The sequence below is a fragment of the Larus michahellis genome, chromosome Z (genome assembly GCF_964199755.1).
Source record: "Larus michahellis chromosome Z, bLarMic1.1, whole genome shotgun sequence".
NCBI classification, from domain to species: Eukaryota; Metazoa; Chordata; class Aves; order Charadriiformes; family Laridae; genus Larus; species Larus michahellis.
The window spans coordinates 11,602,378-11,624,935 of record NC_133930.1 but is presented as its reverse complement, the minus strand read 5'-3'; the positions used below and the strand labels follow the sequence as shown (position 1 = coordinate 11,624,935).

General features: G+C 42.4%; 1 protein-coding gene across 7 annotated transcripts in view; it reads right to left on the bottom strand.

The window, feature by feature from the left end:
* The window catches only part of UNC13B (unc-13 homolog B), a 216,498-nt gene that overhangs the window by 31,868 nt on the left and 162,072 nt on the right, over positions 1-22,558 (bottom strand). For all 7 annotated transcript variants that reach the window (XM_074569514.1, XM_074569515.1, XM_074569516.1 and 4 more), the window contains 9 exons: positions 21,843-21,932; positions 20,221-20,355; positions 19,259-19,392; positions 18,226-18,311; positions 11,457-11,583; positions 5,879-5,975; positions 4,999-5,142; positions 4,778-4,855; positions 3,693-3,770 (listed from right to left, as the gene is read on the bottom strand). In XM_074569514.1, coding sequence (XP_074425615.1) covers positions 3,693-3,770; positions 4,778-4,855; positions 4,999-5,142; positions 5,879-5,975; positions 11,457-11,583; positions 18,226-18,311; positions 19,259-19,392; positions 20,221-20,355; positions 21,843-21,932 — 969 coding nt within the window. The remainder of the gene's footprint in view (positions 1-3,692; positions 3,771-4,777; positions 4,856-4,998; positions 5,143-5,878; positions 5,976-11,456; positions 11,584-18,225; positions 18,312-19,258; positions 19,393-20,220; positions 20,356-21,842; positions 21,933-22,558) is intronic.

Below are 22,558 nucleotides of genomic sequence, written 5' to 3'. Positions count from 1 at the left end.
TCTACCCTCCCTTTAGAGTCTTGCTTGCGCTGAATTTTCATGCATCTCCCCCTTTTCTATAGGATTCAAGAGTGCTGAATCCAAACAGCTTCTCAAATACTAGGGTGGCCTGAGCTATGGCATGTGGACTGCTAAAGAGAAGCAATCAGTACGTACCACAAATCCTTTGAGAACATCGCTATCAAGTCTTGGCCGTTTCTAAGTTGTACTGCAATTTGTTATTCAGGTAGCTAACTTAGGATTTAAAATGTGGGCTAACCCTGGCTGAGCATTAAGAGGAGAGTTTCCTGAAGCAGTAATTGTACAGATTAGCTTGAAACCGAAGGCATGAAAATTGTATGATGACAATCTGCTGCTACGCAGCAGCTAATTCTTTGGGTTCTCTAGGCAATACTTGTCTCTGATACTCACCCCACATGCTTGAGTTTGGGGAAAAAAAAGTGCAGAAATGTTTTAAACTAGGCTTCCACAGCACATCTGGGCTTCAGCAGTGGACAATGCAGTACAGCACCTTTTAATTTCAGTGCCAGGAGTTCCTAACTCATGAAAAGCTAAGCAAGATAATGACCTGAAGAAAGCCATCTCTCAAGCAAAATGAGAAAGGCTTATTCTGGTTTCAGGGACAGTGCACAGAGCAGGCTGAAGTCTGGAGGAAAACTGCAGAGGTGGGTAGAAAATGCAAGTCGCATTTGGTTTTATTAGATAATGTATGAATGATTAAGTAAATGGGGCCAAGTTCAGGCAAACACTAGCAATGAATCTATATAGCTCACTTTAGCACAGACATAAATTACAGTCTCCGTTCTGTGGGTGTACTGGAGACATTCAAAGGAATCATAGGTTTCAAAAGGTATTCATGTCCAGGACTCACCCCCCGATTCCACTGCTCATTATGCTTTTAATGCTACCTGCCACTCCACAAACGCTGCCTTTCCAAAACGTGCTTTAGGAATGTCTGAGAATGCTACTGAGCCACAGTGAAGTTGTTTTGATCCCTTGAGATCAACACGGCTCAAAAGGGAAATAAAAGTATTGATTACAAATCCTAAAAGTCATTTAAGATACTTCTTTCTGTGTGTGCATGTGTGTGTGTATATATATATATATATACACACGTATCTTGAGATTTCAAGCACAGACCTAAGAGAATTCCTTCACACGGAGCTCTCTACTAGTCAGAAACAATAAGGACACCAACAGAGCTTCAGTGTTCACAGACTATATGATGTCAACTTGCTAAACCCAGAGATGCTGGGCAATTTTTGCCCTGTTTTGTGCTTCAGAGTATTACAGTTGGAAAAAGAATAAGAGAAGCGGGGGGAAAAGGTACCACTCTTCATTTGGGGGAAAAAAAAAGTAAAAGAAAGACACCATATCAAGAAGCCCAATCTCAAGAAATAGTACTGGGCAAGCATTTCTGTTTCACGTTATGCCGTTACACTGCAGGGTACTGTGGGTGAGCCCTGTCACTTCATTTCCCTTGCTGCAAAACGGAATAAGTGATATGTATTTCCATATAAGTGTGTTCTGGATGCACCAGCAAAGAGTGCTAGGTAGCAGCAGTAGAATTTCAAAGCTTTCCAGAGTTGTGCACTACTACAGCTGCAGATGGAGATGGATGTGTGAAACAGAAGCAGATGAAGCCACAAGTACAAAGTAACTGAAATCAGTCCCGAACTTCTGGCTTCACACATGGTACATCTAACCAACCTGCCACAAGAACCATGGAATATTTGATACCTAGTTCTCAACAACATTTTTGAGAACACAAAAAGGTGAACAGTTTAAAATCACCACGACATACCACTTATTGACACAAGGTTTTGGGTAGAGAAGCCAGGACAACGCTTATATTTAAGCAAGCAACTGTGTGATGTGTAGAGAAATATAAATCGTATCTGTCACAGAAAATAACAACTGCCCTTCCTGAATGAGAGAATAAAACCCAGAGATGAACTTCCAGGAGCATGTTTGTCTACATGTTGTATTTTCAAGGCTGTTGTCTCAGCAATTGTTACTCACTAGCCAGGTTCAATCTACATCAGAGAAAGGACTGCTCAAACTAGGACAAGACCTTGTTTACTCTAGCAAAACAGAGGACCTGGCAGGTTTCAAGTCAAGAAGCAAAGTACTACATAGTCACCAAGAGGGAAACCCCTCGGGATAGCAAGTAATGCAGGCACCTAACACAACAACACTATTTATTTCTGGTGACCAGTGGCAGCCTAATGAAGTGGAAAAGCAGCAATTGAAAAGAAAAGAAAAAAAATCACTTCCAAAAGCATGTTTGCCTGGTTTCTTCCTGTGTGTTTTATTGCTCACAGTCTGGGTTCCTCTCCCTTTTTTTTTCTTTTGATTCCACAGTGCAGGGGAAACAGTGGATTCATCACCTCTGTTCTGCCTTACCTGAGGAAGGTTTTAAAGGGCAGAATGCAGAGAAGAGGTCTAGGCTAGGAAAAGTAGCTGGCAGTCTTAATAAACACTTTTTTTCTCCCCCTATTTAACACACTATCAGGTGGTATTTTCAATTTGTAGGTGGTATTTTCAATTTGAAATACAGAGAAATCCTACTTACGGTCACCGCTATGGAAAAAAGTAGCAAATTGATTCCTTAAGGGAAATCAGGTGCACAGGGATTAAAACTTTATAAACCACTTCACAAACATGTCATCACAAGTTTATTTTTTCCTGACAAATGACCGTTTAGCTACCACTGCTATTATAGCTGGGAGCATATAATTCCAGTTCTTGATGTAGGGCTCAGAAATTAGGATTGTTAAAATCACACGTGAAAGAATGACAGCGGTTTTCCTAGCCCTGCGGGGTAAATCTATTTATTGAGATTTTTCCACTTCATAGAATTCTGCCACTGAACACAAGAAAGATTTGAAACACCAATACAGGCAAAAACTGAGCTGCCCATCAGCAAAGCTGACTCTCCTCTTGGCACACAGGTCGTAGCACAGGTTCTACCACAACCAAACAGAGGTTCTAACACAACCAAAGAGAATGCACTTAGGCTTTAAAAAGGATTTTTTTCCTAACATCAGCATCAGCAGCCTTTTCTTCATTTTCCTGAACCTTGAAAAGCAATGTACAAAAAAAAAAAAAAAAGGAGAGAAAAAAAAACAGATACACAGATTATATCAGAACAGACACAGTGATCTGGGGGAGGAAAAACTTACTTCTGTAGAAATACCCATCTCAGGACAAAGAACAAAACCTAAGATGTTTATATTCATGGACACATCTGAGTATCCAACCAAGCATGAGTACAGAACTCTTATTTGCATGTCTGCAATATATTAGGTATTGGACATTTAATACCAAAGTTACTGTCCCACGTTTATATGCCACATAAAAATGACTTATGTCAACAGTTCTCAGACCTATCTTTCTGTCTTCAGAGCTGTGAAACCACCAGCCATGCCCACACCCAGCCCACATGAGCACAGTACGTATCCTTCTCTTTCCTCCTCCACACTATTCTGTGCCTCGAAAGATGAGCTCCTGCATCTTATGATAAATTCTGTTGAAAAGTCTTCAGGGATGGCTGTCCCCTCACACTTCTTACAGTGCCAGGTGTCACAAGGCTTTCCTTATGACTGCGGTCTGCAAGTACCAATATGATGCAAATAACCTAGTAACAGTGCAGTAGGAATGAGTAATATTCAGTCTCTTGGCGTTCTTACCTCTTTACCACCCATGGCTTCAAACATCTTCTCTAGCTGGACCCTCAGCTGTTGGATGTTATTCATCAGGATGCAGGGCTGAAGAGAAAAAAGCAGGTGCCCGTTACTGCTAAGGATGCCAACACATTTTCACCAGTGGCACAGGCTGTGCCTCAACACCCTTCCCCAAGTACCACCAGATCTAAGAGTCCACCAGGAGGTAGGGCATACACAGATTTCAGCACTCAAACCTAAAAAAGACAAGTAATTTTTTTCTCCAGCTTGAAAAGAGATGGCCAGTTCCAGATACCCCAGATGAGGGAGATCGCTACTGTCGTATTTGCCTCCTCAGTTTTATCGCAAACAGAGAATGAGCTCACAAGAAATCAGTTGAGACAAGGTCTAACTCTCTGTGGTTCCTGCCATGCCCTGTATGAATCCAAGTGGTGTCACCTTCAGCCTCTAAATGCTGCAATGTACCATTGCAAATGGTGTACCTCCCAGATCAGAAGGGGAACCGCCAGTCAAAGCTGCATTCAGAGACACATCTGCGTGCTGCCAGGCCAACCCTAAGAGCAACAGTCAAGGGCAGTCTGAGCAATAGACTCTTCCCTCTGCAGTTACATCCCCAGTACAGCTGTGGGGATAGCAAGACCAGCATCGGACAGACCCAGTGTTCAAAAATGTAGGGCCTTGTTTTATTTAATGCACAGAATTTTACTGAATTTAGGATTAAACGGGAAGATAATTAGATGGAGACAACAGTAAACCGAGAGTGCTGCTAAGTAGCAGATCTACAGAGCAATCTATGCCCTTTTTTTAAAAATTTTTTTTTTTTAATCACTTCTGTGACACACAACCTAGACAGGCAGAGTGGAAGTTCATTTCAAGGGGATCTGGCAGCCTCCAAAGCCCTGCAGGTCTTCAGGACCTAGTTTTATTACATGGCCAAGCCAGAATTCAATCTGCAAAACCATACAAATGACGATAAAACCAATACTGAAAATATTTACACCATTAACACAGTCAGGTGCAATGTGAGAAACTTGGTTTCATCAGGACAATTATGTGATTCCTCATCAAAAGAGAAGCTCAGCACAACTCACCAGTTTCTCCTTGGAACAGTAGGACTGGAAGCTCTTGGAGAGGATGTCAGCATACTGCATCAGCACTTTCCCAATAGTCTGCGAAGACAAAATGTGGCTGTTAGTTGTCCTGTATCACTGCAGGAGAACTCCAGGAAATAAAAATGAAAAAAAAAAAAAAAAATCACACTGTTTTGCATCCCACTAAGGGAAGATAAACAGCTGGATGTTGAGGCTAGTACCTTAGCAAACCTCCTATTATAATGAGCAACAATGACAGGGTCTGGGCACTCCAGCTTCTTAATGATCTCAAAGCTCTGATTGAGCTGGGTGAAGACATCCACCACTGAGCAAGAGAACAGGGCATGCTCAGATGTTTGCTGGAACTAAAACAGAAGTACAAAGAGTTATTCTCCAATGGAAAGATCTGAAATACACCCATTTAATGTGTGTCTCCATCACTTGACATATTGGAGGCAGGACAACTTTACCAAAACCTACATCTTCCTCAGAATTAGTGAGAAGGTCTCCAAAAGGCCCAGGGGAGCTAAATAGCCAATTATGTGGGTTTTAAGTTTACTGTCCTTCACCAATTATGACATAACAAGGACCAAGGAAATGTAGCATGATACTGAGACCCTTAATGAAATGCATTGCTTGCATGTTGGTTAACAAGGAAAGAAGGAGAGTGAAGAGTTTTTTTAATATTTTCTTAGAGTTTCTATATTAAAGAGAATGCTTACATTAGCATCAGACTACAGCACCAGGAGCCACTGAACAAACGGGAAGGCTCTTGCTCTCCATCGGGAATACTCAGCAAATTAAGAAAAAAAGTTTACTCCATCACTGCATTAAGGTCACATTCTCACTGCACGACTAAGTGCATGAAAAGTACCTTATATTTCAGTTACCACTCACAAATGTAGAGAGACCAGAGAGCATGAAGCCACTGGCTGACAGATTAACAGCAGTAGAACAGACATAAATACAGAAGTTTCCCCGTTGTTTAGCAAGCCAAAAGGGCTGCACCCTCCATTTGTATGACAGCTGAATTTACAGTGTTGTGTGGTTCTGGGCATGGAAAGATGCAGCACCAAGTCCTTCACTCAGTGACCTACATACCCCATCTTTTTTATCTCTCTCCAGAGCACCATGCAGGAATTCTAAGGAAACATCTTCATTTTCATCCAGCCACTGCATCACAAACTGCTCAAACCACCTGCAGAAGGGATAGGGAGACAGCAAGTTACAGCAAGAACAGAGCACCCCAACAAGACTCAGACAGTGCTGCTGTTTCAGCAAGACTTGTGAAAGCTTCCCACTGTTAGATGTCTGAATGTATGCTGCCAAAGTTCCCAAAACATATTCCTACCTGTACACAAACTACCAGTGAGCAGGGGCTCTACCATCACTTGGTCTGGACAAGCAGAACACAGCCCAGCCTCTGCAGATTGTTGGTCCTGTGCTGGTTTTGTCCTCCTCCCCTGCCTTTCCTCTTTCTTCATACCCTCCCCTTTTTTACCCTCTTGAGCACCACCTGTAACTTTGCATCATCTCAGAGCACTTTGTCTTTTCTTCCCCTGTCCCTCATGTGCCAGAGAGGAGAAAGGAAACCTCCAATACCACTACTGAGAGGCTAAGAGAGATGGCACACTGTCCTGCTGCCCATTTGGGTTTACCATCTTTCATGTGAGAGCTGCAAATGAGTATAAAGGGAGGAAAAGAAGTGCCTGTTTTCCAGGGCTCTTTAGCCACTTCATCTGCAGGTATAGACATATTTATGGAGTGCCAGGAGGGAGAATCAAGGCTAAAAGTTTCTCCACTTTAATCCCACTCTCCTTTTCCCAAGCCTTCTCTCGAACACCTTCCCATTTGCACGGGCTGCTGATCTCACTGTGAAGATGCGAGTAAGATTAACTTCTGGTGATAGCACAGCACATCTGCTAGGGCTTGCAGGAGGCTGGCCAGCCCTGTAAGAAGCTCTCCATTGTTTTCTTTTAAAGAAGCACAAACTTAGTTCATGTTAAGTGTTGGACCACCAGCCTTGGAGCATGGTCAAGCCCCCAAACCAGACAAGTCCTAGAAGCAGGATATCAAGGTTTGTCTCTGTTCCTTCTCCTCACTTAGGAGAATAAGGCAAATGGTAGAGTGGAATCCAAGAAGCTGCTGCAACAGCCACTGCTGTATCTCAGGGAGATGCCTTACATGAGGTGGTGTCTGGAGCTGTCTCCTGCACTGAACGAAAGGCTTCTACGCAACCCCACCTTGGCCAAGTAGGCAAGGTAAGAAACAGTTTCAGTGATGGAATCTTACAGCTGGTCATCCCTCTGTTCTCTTCTTTGTGGGACATGTCCACATAGCACAAAAGTGTGTGAGTGGGGGGGGGGGATGTCCATGTTTAAGCAAGACCATAGCACTTACAGCTTTATTTAAATGTCTGCCTAGGATTTGTTGTGTGCAAGTGCCAACTTACTGCAGCTGAAGCGAATCTTAATTTCAAATATTACTAAATAGCATTCACAAATAAGGGAAGAAAGCGTCCATGTGTGATTTCAGTCCATAAAAAAGATTATTATATGAGCTTCACAGAATACAACCTCCTCTAAATAGGCAGCTGTGTTCATAGAGATTGTGCTAATTATGGGCTGAGTTTGCAAAGAACATGAAAGCATGTGCCAGACATGAGAGGGAGATCAAGAGCAAATTCACAGACAGAGCATACTAGATAGCCTTAAATACTCTCTACACTTTGAAATATAAAGCACATCAATGCTAATGCTGGAAATTGTAACTGACACAGTGTTAAATGCCAACAGCAACCTGTCTATGCAGCTCTATTTAATATAGAGTGCAGCAGTGGAACACTGTCACAGACATATGGACTTCCTGCGTTCTGCAAAAATTCCTTTTGAATAGCACTTTGGGCTCCTAAAAGTCATCATATTTCAGAGTCTGCTGCAAGTTGCTGCAAGTTTCTTGAGCTTTCAACATTTTGTTATTAATTACAATAGCATATTTTAAATCGACAGCTCAATCCTTAGAAGATAACTCAGGCAGTTTGCAAGGAAGCAACTACACATCTTCCACCTCTTTCACAGTTCCCAGGCTGCAAGCTGCTGACTGCTTCACATGTCATAGGTCCATGGATGGGGGGACCACTTGTTTGTGCCAGAAACCACAATTTTCACTCTGAGAAGTAGAACTACTTCCTGATTATCATTCATCCTTAGTTATTGCACCATATCCATAAGAAAGGGACATTCACTGTTGAAAACACCCATTGCCCATTTTCATGGCTACTATGTGTTGATATCCAAAATCAAGTGTATAGGTACTTTACTGTCTTACAAAAGTGCCTAAACAAAGGTAGTAAGGAAAAAGCAATATTAGGGGGGTCGGTAGGGGAATTACCACCACCTTTGCACCCCAAATAAAAAAAAAAAAACAAAACACACTACCTCCAGAAAGAGGTTTAACGAATGTTTAAGTGCAAAATGAATCACTTGGATCAGGTCAGGAAATTCTGTAACTACATTTGCAAAGCCAGCCTCAACTTTGTCCCTTATTGGATGGCAGAAAAACACAAGAGATAGAAATCATCTAGGAATACTTCCAGTTCCTGGGCACCTTCCGGAGCAAAACGTGCTTTGAGCTGTAACACAAACCTAGAGTAATCTTAAGCCAAATACCCCTTACAGGGTTTTATTGGCTGCTGAGCTCTCAGGCTTGACTGCTCTCAGGCTGCTGAGCAAGTGAGGGGGGACTCTGAAGTCTACAAAGGCAACATATCCAAAATGATATCCAAAATTATCTAGCACAGAAACTAATAGAAATAATCTGATTTCACGCAGAAATAGCTTCAAAATGCTCTTATATGGCAAATATCTTCTTCCTCGTCTGCTTCAATTATTAACCCAGAAGCAAACGTCGTAATGACTCATGCACCAGCACACAAGGCAGAGGCTCACGGTGCCACTTCAGAGACATTCTGTGCTTGCAGGGGTCAGCACAGCCTGATTTGAGACGGCACAGCCAACCCCTCCAAATGAGGTTTGCAGAGAATATGCCTCAGTCCTGCCTGCCAGGAAAGGGAGCGGAGCTTTGTGACTAAATGGAAGTTTACCTCTGTTGGCTGCTCAACAGTGACGTAACACAAAAGGCTGCAATTCCAGCATGGCCATGAGCCTGACTCCTGTGGTCTCAGACTTCACGGGTGAATTAATCTTGTTCATTTGCTGTGTGATGCATGTGGATACCCAATGAACATCCTGCAGGCCTTGGGAAGCGCAGCGACAAGGCGGCAGGCAGGGTTCCAAGGAGTAAAAGAATAAATACTATGCTTGGCGAAGTAAGCCAGAAGAATAAGACAGGATTTCAATGGAAGGAATGCCTTCCCCCACCAGAGAGGAGGTACTCTCCAGTACAGCTACGGTACTAGTTGCGTGCTAACATCAGTATTAAAACAAAACATAGAATGCTTCTTCACATATCTAGAAAGCTAGTTTTTTTTCAGAAACTGACACTTCACAGCGTTTAGGTGGCAGCTAAAAAGCGAAGAGAAGCAGTTTTGAAGATCCACTCCCAGCTATGTTGCTACTTCAGTTCCAGAAACTGCTGCTGAATTTCAGAAAATAAGGGGAGCATAAAAACTTCAATTATTTCGGAGCCTTCACTTTATTCAATCATATCTCAAGGCTATCAGCACATGGTTTCTCATAGTTTCAACACAAAAAGCGAGTTGTGGATAGACTCTTGTCTGTCGAGTAGACAGACAACTCAGTTGTTCTCTGGAGAGCAGCAATTTAGTTTCACTAAAGAGTTTACTGATGTGCAAATCTGATGCGTGGACTCCTTTGTTTAAGGAAGCTTCAAGACTAAAAATACTTGTGATGAAGCAAATCAAAGGACAAGAGCACATTGCTGCAATTGATACCAAGGGGATATTTCATGACAGGTGAAGGTTATGATTGAAATAAACATCACCTGTGTCTGACAACATGATTATTGTACTAAAATACAAGAGTGAAGTACCACAGCCAGTGGCTGCAAACGTACGTGAGCACTGAGGCTCTACCACAAAGGCCAGCAGAGCAGATCAGTCTGCAAAAGACCACAGAATGAAACTGAGCATCATTATCCTGATTACACAGGAGAAAAAGAGAGATTAAGAATATGTGATGGCTTGCCTGAGACTGTACTGACTCAGAGGCACAGCAAAGAGAACAGGGCTTCTGAGACTGTCACTCCAGCACCCTGTTCACTGAGTTAATGCCTCTCGCTGACCTGATTTGTTAGGCGAGGCCCATAGCCCAGGCTGCGCAATTATGCCAACTGCCTCAAGTCTTATTAGCATGCAGCTAGCGCCAGGCTTGAGGGACTGTGTGCACCGCAGGATGGGAAGAGAATTCAAAATGCCAAACTGGAAACACAGTCCAAGCAAGATTTTTTTTCAAGAGGGGCAAGTGCAAAGTGCTGCATTTAGACAACAGTGATATATAGGCTGGGAATAACAGCTAAGACATTCTGTTGAGGGTGCCTGGGGTTGGCTTGTGGCCCACTGGAAGCAACAATACCATTAAAGAGAAAGAAGTAAAAAAAAGAAGGGAAAAAAAAAAAAGAAAAGGCTCCTATCATCCCACTGTGCAAAAGCAGCAGCACTGCCTGCAAGGCAATGCAAGGCAAGGTCTAGATGAAACATCAGTATTTAAGTCTGGGTGTTGTATGTCCAGACACAGACCAGCTGGAGAGAGACGAGTAAACCTCACTTACAAGGAAAGCTGGGAACAAATGGGAACCAGCAGGAGACTGGGAAGGGACATCACAAAAGCATTTTCCTCTTGTAAAACCGGAACAATTTGTTCTCCATGCCCAGGCTGGCAGGACAGGATATAACAAGCTCAAATCAATACAAGAAAGATTTGGAGGGGGAAAAAGGGGCGTGTTATAAATCCCCAAAACCCAGTGGAGGGGTAACAGTGAAGCACAGGGGAAAAATGCTGCTTGAAGGAGATGTGGACCAATCATCACTGAAAGCCTCTAAAAACCAGTTAAACACTGGTCAGAAACAACACACCTGCTCTTGCCTTTGGCGATGTGTGGGATTCTAGCTACAATATTCTCTCCAGGTTGCTCAGACAACTTCTTGGGCTCATAAACCTTCCTCAGGTCTGAAATCTAACTAAAATTGCGAACAATCACTTAGAGCTTAAGAACGACTGCTTATCTGATGTTTCCAACTAAACCACCTGGTCTTAACAAAAAAAGAAAACATTATCTTTACTCACAAATCCTGTTGTGTGTGTATACATATGACATTCATACAGACCCATACAGACGTACCTACAGTACATAAAGATAAAGCTATATCTATTAACACAAGAATGTAGCCACACATCCACAAGTCTGCTGTTCAAGAATTGACCAAAGCCCACACTGCAGGCACAAAGTGGCTTAAAGACTGTCCATGCCATTGCTAAAGCTTTTGAAATCTTGGGAGATACTGTACAACAAGGGATTGAATTATGAGGGGACAGTGGCACAGAGCACCAGAGGGGACAAACTTGCACATAAACACAGAAAATCAGGGTGAAGAAATAGTATATCATGAAAGTAAGCTACAGGAGAACAAAATTGACTACCCTCAAGGTAACACAAGGAGATGCACAGCAGGGATTTGCCACAGGAGACATAACACACTTACGCCGGATATTCAGGCACTTTTCCCTTGAAGGCAGGCAGATCACGAACATATTCATTGTACAGCCACTTCACTTTGAAGTGTAAGTTCATATAGTCTGCACTTTTACACAGTCTGTGTTTCTCATGCTCTGTAAGGAAGGAAAAAAAGCGGTTTGTTGTGAATTTACTACTATCACTGTATCAGGCACAGGAGGGTCTTATAAAACATGACCATAGTATGCAATGGTTTTGAGGCTGAAGCACCTATAAAAACATGAAATTTCATGACGCGGGATTTTGGCAGCAGGCAGGGGTTCTTGGTGGTTGACTGTTGGGGCTCTGGAATTTATTTCTATAGCTCCAATTAATAGTACCATTTGTTAAAGACTTTTTGGTTGTCTAAGCAATAAAAACAGAGCAATCTCTTATGGCCTTTCCATTTAACATATGACAGTCCAGATTTCATCTTTGCAGGAAACAAATCAAGGACAGCAAATCTGTTCATTCTTGGATATAAACAAAGGCAATGCCAACTCCTAAGAGACAAGAGTAGAAAGAAATTTGACATTGTGAGTCACAAGCAAGTTCAAATGAGCTACACAGGAGCTAGAGCCTTCCCGGATCCCCAGTTTGGAGAAATTCATGACACTTCTTCAGAATGCAACTGTTTTCCTATTTGCATTGCCTTCCTGAGCACAGTCCACTGAAGCGACCCATGGATATCTACCTGCTGCTGAGCCTCTTCCTCCTGCCAGGTTTTGTTTGTTTTCATACCCAGGTAATGTCAGGACAATGCAGTTCCTCCCTGTATAACGCATGTACCTCCACAACACGACTCTTCCCACACACCTACGCTGCTAAAGCACTTGCCACACTCAGACCTACGTTTCTGCAGATCATCTCCTAGACCACCCTCCCCTTTCTCCCTCACAAGAAACGTACACTCCATGTCTTCGCTCTCAAGGCCCTTCACAGCCTACGTCCACACTACCATCTTTCAGCAGCTGACTCCCACCTCTGATCAGCCCACGATCCCTGGTTTTAAACTACTTGTTGATTTCCCCAAAAGCATCTCAATGCTTTCTCCCAAGCCACCCGTCACGTGCTTACACAGGTGGCTACTGCACTGCTTTTCTTCAAAGTCCTCCTTGAAAAGAACAAAATTAACTCCTTTTTCATGATGTTAAGAGGACTCGGCAGACAGCTCCTGCCTGCACTGTGATCCTCTATTATCAGCTGCCCTGTTCTGCACTCCCTTGTGCTGCTGCTGCCTGTCTGTATCCATCTTTTTCCTCTGCCAAGCTTCAACACCACGAATACACTTTGTGCCAGGCTTCTGTGTTTATTCTTGCACCACGGCAAGGTGCTAGTCCATGACTACAGTGTGAGATATGAGACTAAAACATACATGATTTTGGCTTAGACTCATGGGTTTTTTCCCCAAAATTTGACTTCAGACTTGTTTTCCTACCTTTTATGTGTTTACCTCATTATTGATGTAACTTTCAAAGGGCATTACCACTGATGCGTAGACAGGATCCGACTATGATAAAAAGTGGAAGTGTTTCTCTTAACTTTAAATGGCTTTAATCTAGGACTTTAGTACAAGTATCCAGTAACTGGGTAGATATATGCTACAGATATTCCTCAGCAGAAGATACATCTTAATGATGTAAAATGGCTCCAGCTTTCTAATCAGTTACCTGACAGACAAGCTTGTCTTACAATATCATCATCTATTTTCAAGTAAATACGAAATTCTTGCAACTGTTTCAAAACATTAAGAAATTTCCACATCTCTCTTGAAGCTTCAACAACACGCACAAGAAGAAAGGCCAAATAAATTACGAATCATCCAATTGAAAACACAAAAAACAAAGAACTTTTCATGCATAATTGTTCCATAAGCCTTGTCAACTCCCAAGCTGGGGAACACTCCAGTGAGTTGTTTGCAAATTCTCTGTAACAGTGTAATACGGATTTCCTACTAATTCACATGTAGCAGATCCAATCTCAAAAAAACCCCAAAACCTAACCTTTGTTTTGAAGAAATTAAGATGTCCAATATCTGAGAGACGTCCCCAGTGGTGACGGTTTGATGGACAAATGTGCTACTGTTTCGCGTGTATTGTGATCCACTACTCTCCACGGTGAATTTGTGTGTATTGGAGCCAAGGAAAGTCTGTACCTGTTTTACATTAATAAACCTCATATCTTTCTTGAGCACTAAGGAAGTATATGTATACTTGGTGTCTGAACTGCTGACCTCCCTCAAGATCAACTGTAGAAGAAAATGCAAAGCACTCTCCGCAGATCTAAAACTGGAAACAAACACAGCAATAACCGTGCCCGCTTAGCTCCCTGTGAGAGTGAGGAAATCAATGGACAATTATAACGTCATTAACTGATATGCGCTGCCACCCAGGTGTTGTTCCGCATGGAGAACGCAGTGTTACTGCAGAGGGAAGGCCTGACTTGGAGGTAAAAAGGACTCAAATCAGATTTATTTCCTCAAAAGTAAGCAGTCCACTAAAAGCAAGTAATTCAAGCCTTTTCCTGTTTCTTAGAACAATTTAAAACACCACTAAGTTGCAGAAGAGGACGATGCAAAGCGGTCACAGAAGCATAAAACCAAGAACTGCTACTAGGACTACCTAGCCATCTAAGCAGTAAAGGAGAGGCTTAACACCAAGAGCATAAAACTACAGGAAAGTAAAAGAAAGAAGGAGAGGTCTTACCACCATAAAAGAGAACTTTACGTATGCGAAAGAGAGGTGGGGCTTGTGACAGAGAAAAGACAAAAGTGAACCATAACAGCTCAAACATGACGGAGGACAAAGAAAGCCAACAAAGCCCCAAAACCCCCTCACCCCCCAACAGCTTGTACCATCTGCCTTCCCCCCTTCAACGGACCCTGCACAGTTTTGATCAGCTGCTTTCTTTGTAAAGGGAAATGTTTAAGAACACTTGAACATGACACAGAAACACATCGGACAGAGGTATGCTTTGAAACACCATTTTAGAAAAAGTAAAGTGAAGAGCATAGAAGCCATCAGTCTTAGCACATTTCTGTTCTGCTTTGTAACCTGCTGGCTTTTAAAGGGCTTAGCAGCAACAGTGGAACGGTGCACAGATATTTTGCAGCAACTGCTGTGTTTCATCCTGAAAAGACCACAGAGTTCTGTAAGTCTCTCACATTCCCTCAGCAGATTTCATCTGCAAACAGTCTCCTCTAGAGACGAGCTTTTAGGGTCACCGAGGCCATATTATTGAGGCATTAATAGGGAACTGCTTCCCAGAATCATACTGTCTAGTGGCATGTCAAGTTCTGTTTTTCAGGACTTCCACCATATCTTTAATCCATGGATTTTTTTTCTTGATCATCAGCCTACTTTCCATGGGTTAATTTCTAGCAAATAATGCTGAATTTCTCCAAAGAAACACTAATAGGTACTGAGGCTGTTAACACTTTAGACAGCTGGCATCTGTGTGTGCATCTGATCCCCCTCCCCTTATTAGAAGTGAGAATGTGGCAGAATGATTTATTTCAATCCTGCCCGCCAAGTCTACTCAGTCTCTCTTCCTATTAGCGATGTTTCCAATTTACAACTGTCCTAATGCTGATGCGTCCAAAATAAGATGAACCATTCTTGTCAAGGATGACATTGATTTTCTATTACTGTCTTTTAATGTCTTCCTAGTAAAGGAAGAGAAAAAGCCCTCTTTGCTCGGAGAGTTTGTGCTTTCTGGGTCACATAGGTTTTACCAAGGACAGCAAGAAAACCAGTAACTCCAGTTACCAGTGGACTTGCGAGGACGTCACCTAGCAGCTGAGCACTGGTCAGCATCCCAGAGGTGGAGCTAATTGTATAACTTGGAAAAACCATCCTCTATGTTACATTGACTCCAGGGTAGCATGATCTTGCCAGGCAAATCTGGGCCACACAACATGACTATCTGATCTGATTTACTTTTGGGTTGATGGGGAAACAAGGGACACTTCTCAGCCCCATCCTGTACTGCCTTCGGCAGTGAGGAGGGAAGGGCCAGGTCTGCTATTCACGGTGCCCTGAGCTGTCACCTCTTTGGGGAAGAGAAAAAACAAAACAAATTGGGTAGATCATGGAGCTTCTGCTGTGTCTCAACAGCTGAGTCTCCTTAGGGGAGATGAAGGCAAAAGATAGGTCTGCCATGCACTTGCTTTACAGCAGTCAAACACAATGCTGCTGTGACTATTGCTACCTGTTGCTGAACATATTTTAAATAAAAAATAGGCGTTTCATTTTTGTGACTTTTGACTAACATTTACTAATTTTACTAATTCACTAACATTGACTAACATTAACTAACAAATGACTAACATTTCACACATTAGCAATCTAACTCTTCTTGAAGGTGCCCAAGGGTCAGATGCTGCAGCATCCACAGGCTAGCAAAGACTTCTGGTTCTGAAGCACCTGAACACTGTATTCTAAATATAAATTAGTATTTATAGGTTGCCCTGCACAGGCTACACACTGCACATGGGGGTAAGGTCCATCTGGGAGAGGCACAGTTAGCTGCCACCTGTGGGTAAACAACTCATGTAGCACCCCAACTCGGAGAAGCCATCTCCCATCTGAGCCTCCCAATTCTCTTCCATGCCGTACACCAGAGGGCAATGTGGAAGCGTTAGGCTGGAAGGAGGCAGGAGGCAGCTTCATTCAGCCAGGCTGGCACTCTTTCTACACCAAAGCCATTGCATGTTCTTTAAGCTAGAAGAAAATTTACTCCTATTGCTGAGTAAAAGGGCCAGAGACCCTCAATCGTCATCTCAACCAGAAGGGAAGGAATAGACCCACATATGAACTAGAGCTCTCACCTCATCAGTTATTCTCCATCAGATGTTATCTACAGCTTAATGCCTGGGACCCAGCAAAGGGGCTCTCACCCAGAACTCCTCAGCTCATCAGGTACCATCAAAAAACAACAGCTGGAGTAACTAGTCAGAACAGGAGTCTTCTAAGCAGCACATACCCTCCATTACTGCAGCAGCAGTATGGTCTTCCACATCTTCTTTGCAGATCTGCTCATCACTGGCATAAAACTACAGGATACTAAAGCTAATATTAGCAACTACATCCAAAGTGCTAAAACTACAGGTAGCAGATTAAAGTCTGCCAAGTCACAACTATAAACTATACTAAGGAGCATGAACTTACCACTTGGTGAGGTGAATGAGCTCATGTTATCCAGAACTTAGGAACAGAACATAAGGGAAAACACCACGAAGAAAGTTAGGAGCAAGTATTATACTCTGGCTTCATGTGCACCTATCTCCACAAAACTGATTAGATTTTGCTGCTCCTGATGCATACAGATCTTGGAGCACAGCAGAAATGCACCCAAGGATTACTCCACAAACTAGGAAAGGCGGGAGTATGAAACTCTTGGTGTAGTTAAACTGGTAGAGAAATTAGCAACTCAAACTCAGAAATGACAGAGCCAAGAGCTGAGGACAGCAAATCTAATCATCATCCTTCACATCACTTAATCTGCTTCCTTTAACCCCTTTTTTCCCCCCTCATTTAAACAAAAATGCAGTGACCTAGTCCAATCATCTGTATTTAGAATACATGTAATTGAATTGTTGTGAAGCTTGTCATAAAGGTTGTCTTCGTAAGTTTCTGAAGAGCAAAGAAGTGAGGAATCACACTTGCCTCAAATAGAATTTTACACCCTGAGGACTTCTTCAATATATATTTGGAAGAGACCCTCACCAACACAGACTTTATCATTGTTCAATCCTCCTGCAGGACTTGCACAAGTACAATTTGTACTTGCAGAGTACAAATACATGTACTGTGCAGTTTTTCAGCTTTCATTCAAAATGCAAACCCTTCCCGGTCCCATCAGCTGCCTTTCTGTTAACTTTTCTCACCAAGAAATACTTTGTAGAGGTATTGGGTTTGCGTGTCAAGGTCTTAGTAGCAGGAGGGGATACAGGGGTGGCTTCTGGGAGAAGCTGCTAGATGCTTCCCCTGTGTCCGATAAAGCCAATGCCAGCCGGCTCCAAGATGGACCCACTACTGGCCACGGCCAAGCCCATCAGTGACAGTGGTAGTACCTCTGTAATAACATATTTAAGAACAGGAAAAAAAAGGCTGCACAACAGCAGTCAAAGAGAGGAGTAAGAATACATGAGAGCACTAAAACCAAGTTCGGAAACTGTAATAAACCATCAGAAGAGTATTGCAAGTAGCAGAACTCCTTTCTGAGAGTTTGTTGCGATCTGCATGCCTATCTCATTTTCACAAACAGTGAAATTTCTCCTTTGCTAGGAGTCTGGCAGAATTATGCAAAGACTCATTCAAAACAAAGATGTCTGCAGCAGGATTTGTTCTAGCAGCACATTTCTGCCGACGGCTCAGACAGTCTACACTGTATCATACAGGGAACTATAGCCATAGCACAACCCAGAGCTCACCTACTTCTCCAGCCCGTTCTACCACTGTACGTTGCAGAAAGAAGTGGCTGTTGATCTATGCTATCATAAACTTCGGGTCCGAGTGAAATTCTGATTTCAAACCAGCTGGGTTGACAATAAACAGCTTGCAACACAGCCTAACGCACAGGTCTAGAGCTCATGCAGATCTCAGCCTCAATTCTCACCCATAAAGCATCTGTCCACTGCTAGAAATCCCTGCTCCAAGTAGTGGTGCTACTAATGGCTTTAGCCTCATTTACACCAAATGGATACAGAACAAAAGGTCAGTGACAAATCAGCTGGCAGCAGTGAGGAATTCTCTTACCTTCCATGGCATATTTCATATCCTGGGCAAAAAGACTCCACATCACCTCTGCGCTGATCTTCCCAACAGCAAGCTCCTGAGGAAACCTGAGGGGACATTTAGGAAAGGTTTTGGCACGTATCAGAGCAAAGGGCTCTTCTTTGTTCAGCTCTGAGCTAAACTACAAATTGAAAAGCTCAACATTACAGACGCTTCCTTCACCCTAGATAAATGACCAGGTGGAAATTGGAGATCATGGACTGGACTCTGTGGCACAGATTAAATAACCTGAAAACAACACTGCTGTTGAGACTGGTTTTAACTCAAAAAGACAGGCCCTGGATGTCTCTCCTAGAAGAGATGCATAGAATAATTCTGGAAATGTGATCTCAATGCACCTTTTTCCCCTTTCTTGTCCATATTTTTTTCCCCCAGTTTTTTCCTAGGGTTACTAGGCTGACAGGTGAACGCTATTCATGTGTCCCTGCCATATTAAATCAATGATCACTAGGGCATAATCCATCTCTTTGTGTATGATACCTTGTCAGATATCTCCCTCTCTTCTGCCCTGAGTGGCTGCTGGAGGAGTATCCACCAGTTAAACACATGGGTTTTTGTTCCTTTCCAATGCTGTGCCAACCCCACCCAATCCAATCTCCTAGTGCTGCACTGAACACCACATTTCTAAATCACAGCGTAAGGTACTGTCACCATGGCACCACTGTGTGTATTAATGTGCTTCCCAGAACTGCTCAACATCAGAAAAAACCAAAAGAACTCTCACCCCATTTTCAGGTGCCTCCCTGAGTTCAGGATTGTAATAATCAGGGTGTTTGTGCTCGAACGCCATCGTAACTGAACCTTTTGAAACTCTTCCATCCCAATCAAAAAGAGTTATTTATATAGATAGAGACAGATAAGACAGAAAGACAGACAGACAAGATAAGTACTTCTATAAATACAAAAGTGACAGAAGAGATAGAAAGCAGTTTAACAAATAAAGCAGAGCACACAGAGACTAGCATTAGCTGCACAGGACATGGAAGATTCTTACTGATTCAGGACTGGGGTATAAGAATTCCTGTCCTCTTCTATGATGGAAACTATCAAAGTGATGAGCTTGGGCCAGAAATCCAGGTTCCTGATGCTGGGGCCCTGTTCCTCAGGAGGAAGGTCCTGATTTTTGTTCTGGGAAGGAAGCCATGGGAAAACCAGTGTAAATTTAAAGGAGAAATAAAAAGCTGACCAATGTCAGCTTACACCATACAAACTCCAAATACTAATTACTTGTATACCCTTTAATCTGAAGAGCTTAAAATTATTACCGTATGCTGGCAAGTTGCAGGATCTAATGCAAAACGCAGTAACGTGCCAAACCATGTTGCTTACCAGTGGCCTCAAACCCAAACAATCCCAACTCTGTCGTTTGCTGTGCCAAGGGCAGGTCAGGCTCCAGCAGACCTGCTGAGATATCATTTGCTCTAAACCTGTTCCAAATATTTGCATTCTAAGCACCTGGGTTGATGACTATATCCACATTGACACACTGTATGTACATCACTGCAGAGCGGCCAGTAGAGCTCTCATGGATTTGAAAACAATTTGTGTCTAGAGGTACCTTCTAAGCCCAGTGCAGGACACTGGATGCCAGAAAAGATGATAAAATTTCACTGCTTGAGGTTTATCTGTGCTAAAGATAGTTTTCTTGATCAGGCTACATTTGCTTTAAACGGCTTTTGCTCACGCAAAGCTGCATCAAACCTTCCCTTCACAAATAACTGCTCATGAAATAAAATAGCTGAGGCTGGCAAAACAAATCGTAATTAGGTAGTGTAAAACAATTATCACCCTCCACTTACTAATTAGTGCTCATTAATTGATTACAAGTTTTCTGCATTCAGAAGATAACAAGTCACATAATTTTGTTTGTGTTGGCTTTTTATATCAATTAGTATTCTTGTTATTATCTTAAGAAAATCAGAAACTTGGATTTCTGCCCATTTATCCGCTACTCACAGGATCTGTCTGGTACTCGCGACTGTACAGCTCGTGACAATTGTTGAAAATGTACTCATAGGTGGAGTTGAGGCAAGCTTTTACACAGTCCTTCACTACCTGGCTGGCTCGGGGTGGACTCTGTAGCTCTTGGACCTGGCAAGGAGACAACAGAGTCCGTCAAGCAAAGCACTGTTCATAAATCAAACAGGGAAAGAACAAGTCACCAGGGTTTGGGAACTACCCAGGACTTAGATGTTCTGCTTTCAGTGACTTGTGCTATCAGTGACCCGAAACCATGAAGAGGTCGCTCTCCCCAGACATAAAACAGCAGTGACAACACTTGCATTCCCACAGGATCATCTGGAGCATAAAAGAGATTTTGAAGTGTCAATTAAGAGTCTTCAGAATAAATAAATCATGGGGCTTGATGTGTGTATAATCTGAGCGAAGCACACACATTTTCTGCTATATTTATAGGATTTTGCTGTGAAGCCAGCGAGCAATCTTTCCAGACACTGGAAGAACGTGCAACAGCGTAGTGGAGCACATTAAACCTGATCTGGTAGTCTTGCTGAAGACCAAACACTCGCATGCCTTTAAATGCAATAACTTTCTTTAAGGACGTATTTCTTCACAAGTTTTATTGAATTTTAAAGCATACCAGAATCCGTAGGGACATGCCAAGCAATAGGCCTTCTCCTCCTCTTGCAACAACAGTTCTTTTCGTTATTTCATTGTTACATTGCTTTAGAAAAACACTGCAGGGTTACTTTAAACTAAACAGATAAGCGAACATCACCCTGCAAATAAAACTATAACCTAAGACAATTCTGATATTGTCACTACCTCTGAATTTTTCGGAGTATTTCTATGAAGCAAACTTTCAATACAGACATATTGTCTGAATTAACACTTTCAAAATAAATTTCTAAAATACCATTTACCCTAGGGCTTAAGAGTACGATTTTAAGCACTTGCTCAAATAGGTCAACTTGAAAATTTGCTTTGTTTTTGATAAAATAAAAATTACTAAGTGACATTTGCTAGCATAGAACAGTATTTTTTTTAAAAAAGTTTAGAAACAAAAATCAGGAATTAAAAATAATCTCATTACACATTGCTAGACCAATAAACTTAACTACAGAACCAGCACATTAGCATTCATAACAACTCTCTTGGATGTCTACTGAGAGATGCTACCCCATTTTAGTATCTTACCCTCCAAGAAATAAATATTAAAATATTTACTAGATAAAAGATGGTGAAGAGATGGTAGTGGCTGATAAATGTTGTAGACAGTTTTATAGGAAAAGCTTCTTCATGTTATTAACAAAAGTAAATTATCTTCCTAAAACCAGACCATTTTCTTTTTTCCTTCTTTTTTTTTTTTTTAAAATTATTTTGTGCCGTATTTATGACTGAAGAACCCCAGGGAAAAAAAAACAGCTTTCATCTCCATGATGCAAAATACAGTGAAGTAGAGATAAAATTTGGATGTTTATTACATGGTCAGCAGATGATCTCCATTTTCCTTAAGTATATAAAGCACAACGACATGAAACAACAGTTTGAAAATGGGAAAACAACTCTTGGGGCAAAAACTGCAGTGGCTCCATTACCATCCCCACCCGTAACACTACCTTCATTCTGAAAAAAGTGATGCTGGTCAGCAAGTCCACCGTAGACTTCAGGTCCTGCAGCCGTTCGCGGCTGCTGGCTGGGAAGTTATTCTGTTGACAAAAAAAGGGAAATCGTGTTGGAAAGCGCAGTCAGATCCATGCAATGCTTCAAGCATGTGCTAAATAAGGAAAGTGTCTTGGAAACATTTCCTGCTCGAGAAGCTTGTACCAGTCAAAACAATGCTCAATAAATAAGGCCTTTTTGCTGCAGGAGCTTATCCGTTTGCTTAATTAAACAGCTTCTCCTATGAATGTAAAGTTTGTGGATGCCAGGAGACTGACAACCCTTGTCGGCAGGAGATCTCTCCACGCCTGTAGAAGGAGCAGGCAGGGAGCAACAGCCTCACCACCGGCAGCCCTGGCCTCCCCCCTGAGGTTGCTTGCGTGTGCCTTTGCCTTGTGCACTCACCGCTTGGTTTTTGGCTTCTCTTCGGAGACGCCAAGAGGTGTGGTATATTAGCAACCTCTCCAGAGAAATAAACTGGACTAAGAAGGGAAAATGACCACTGTTCCCTGTAACGAGTCATTGTAACCACTCAGTCGCCTGTCAGATCCAATCTGCAAGATAAGCAGTGCCTCTTTCCCTCGAATGCATTTACTTTACATAGTCTGCCCTCCACCCTGCTGTCCTTAGCCGTGGTTTCCTCTTCCACTCTCTGTATTCCACTGAAATAAGC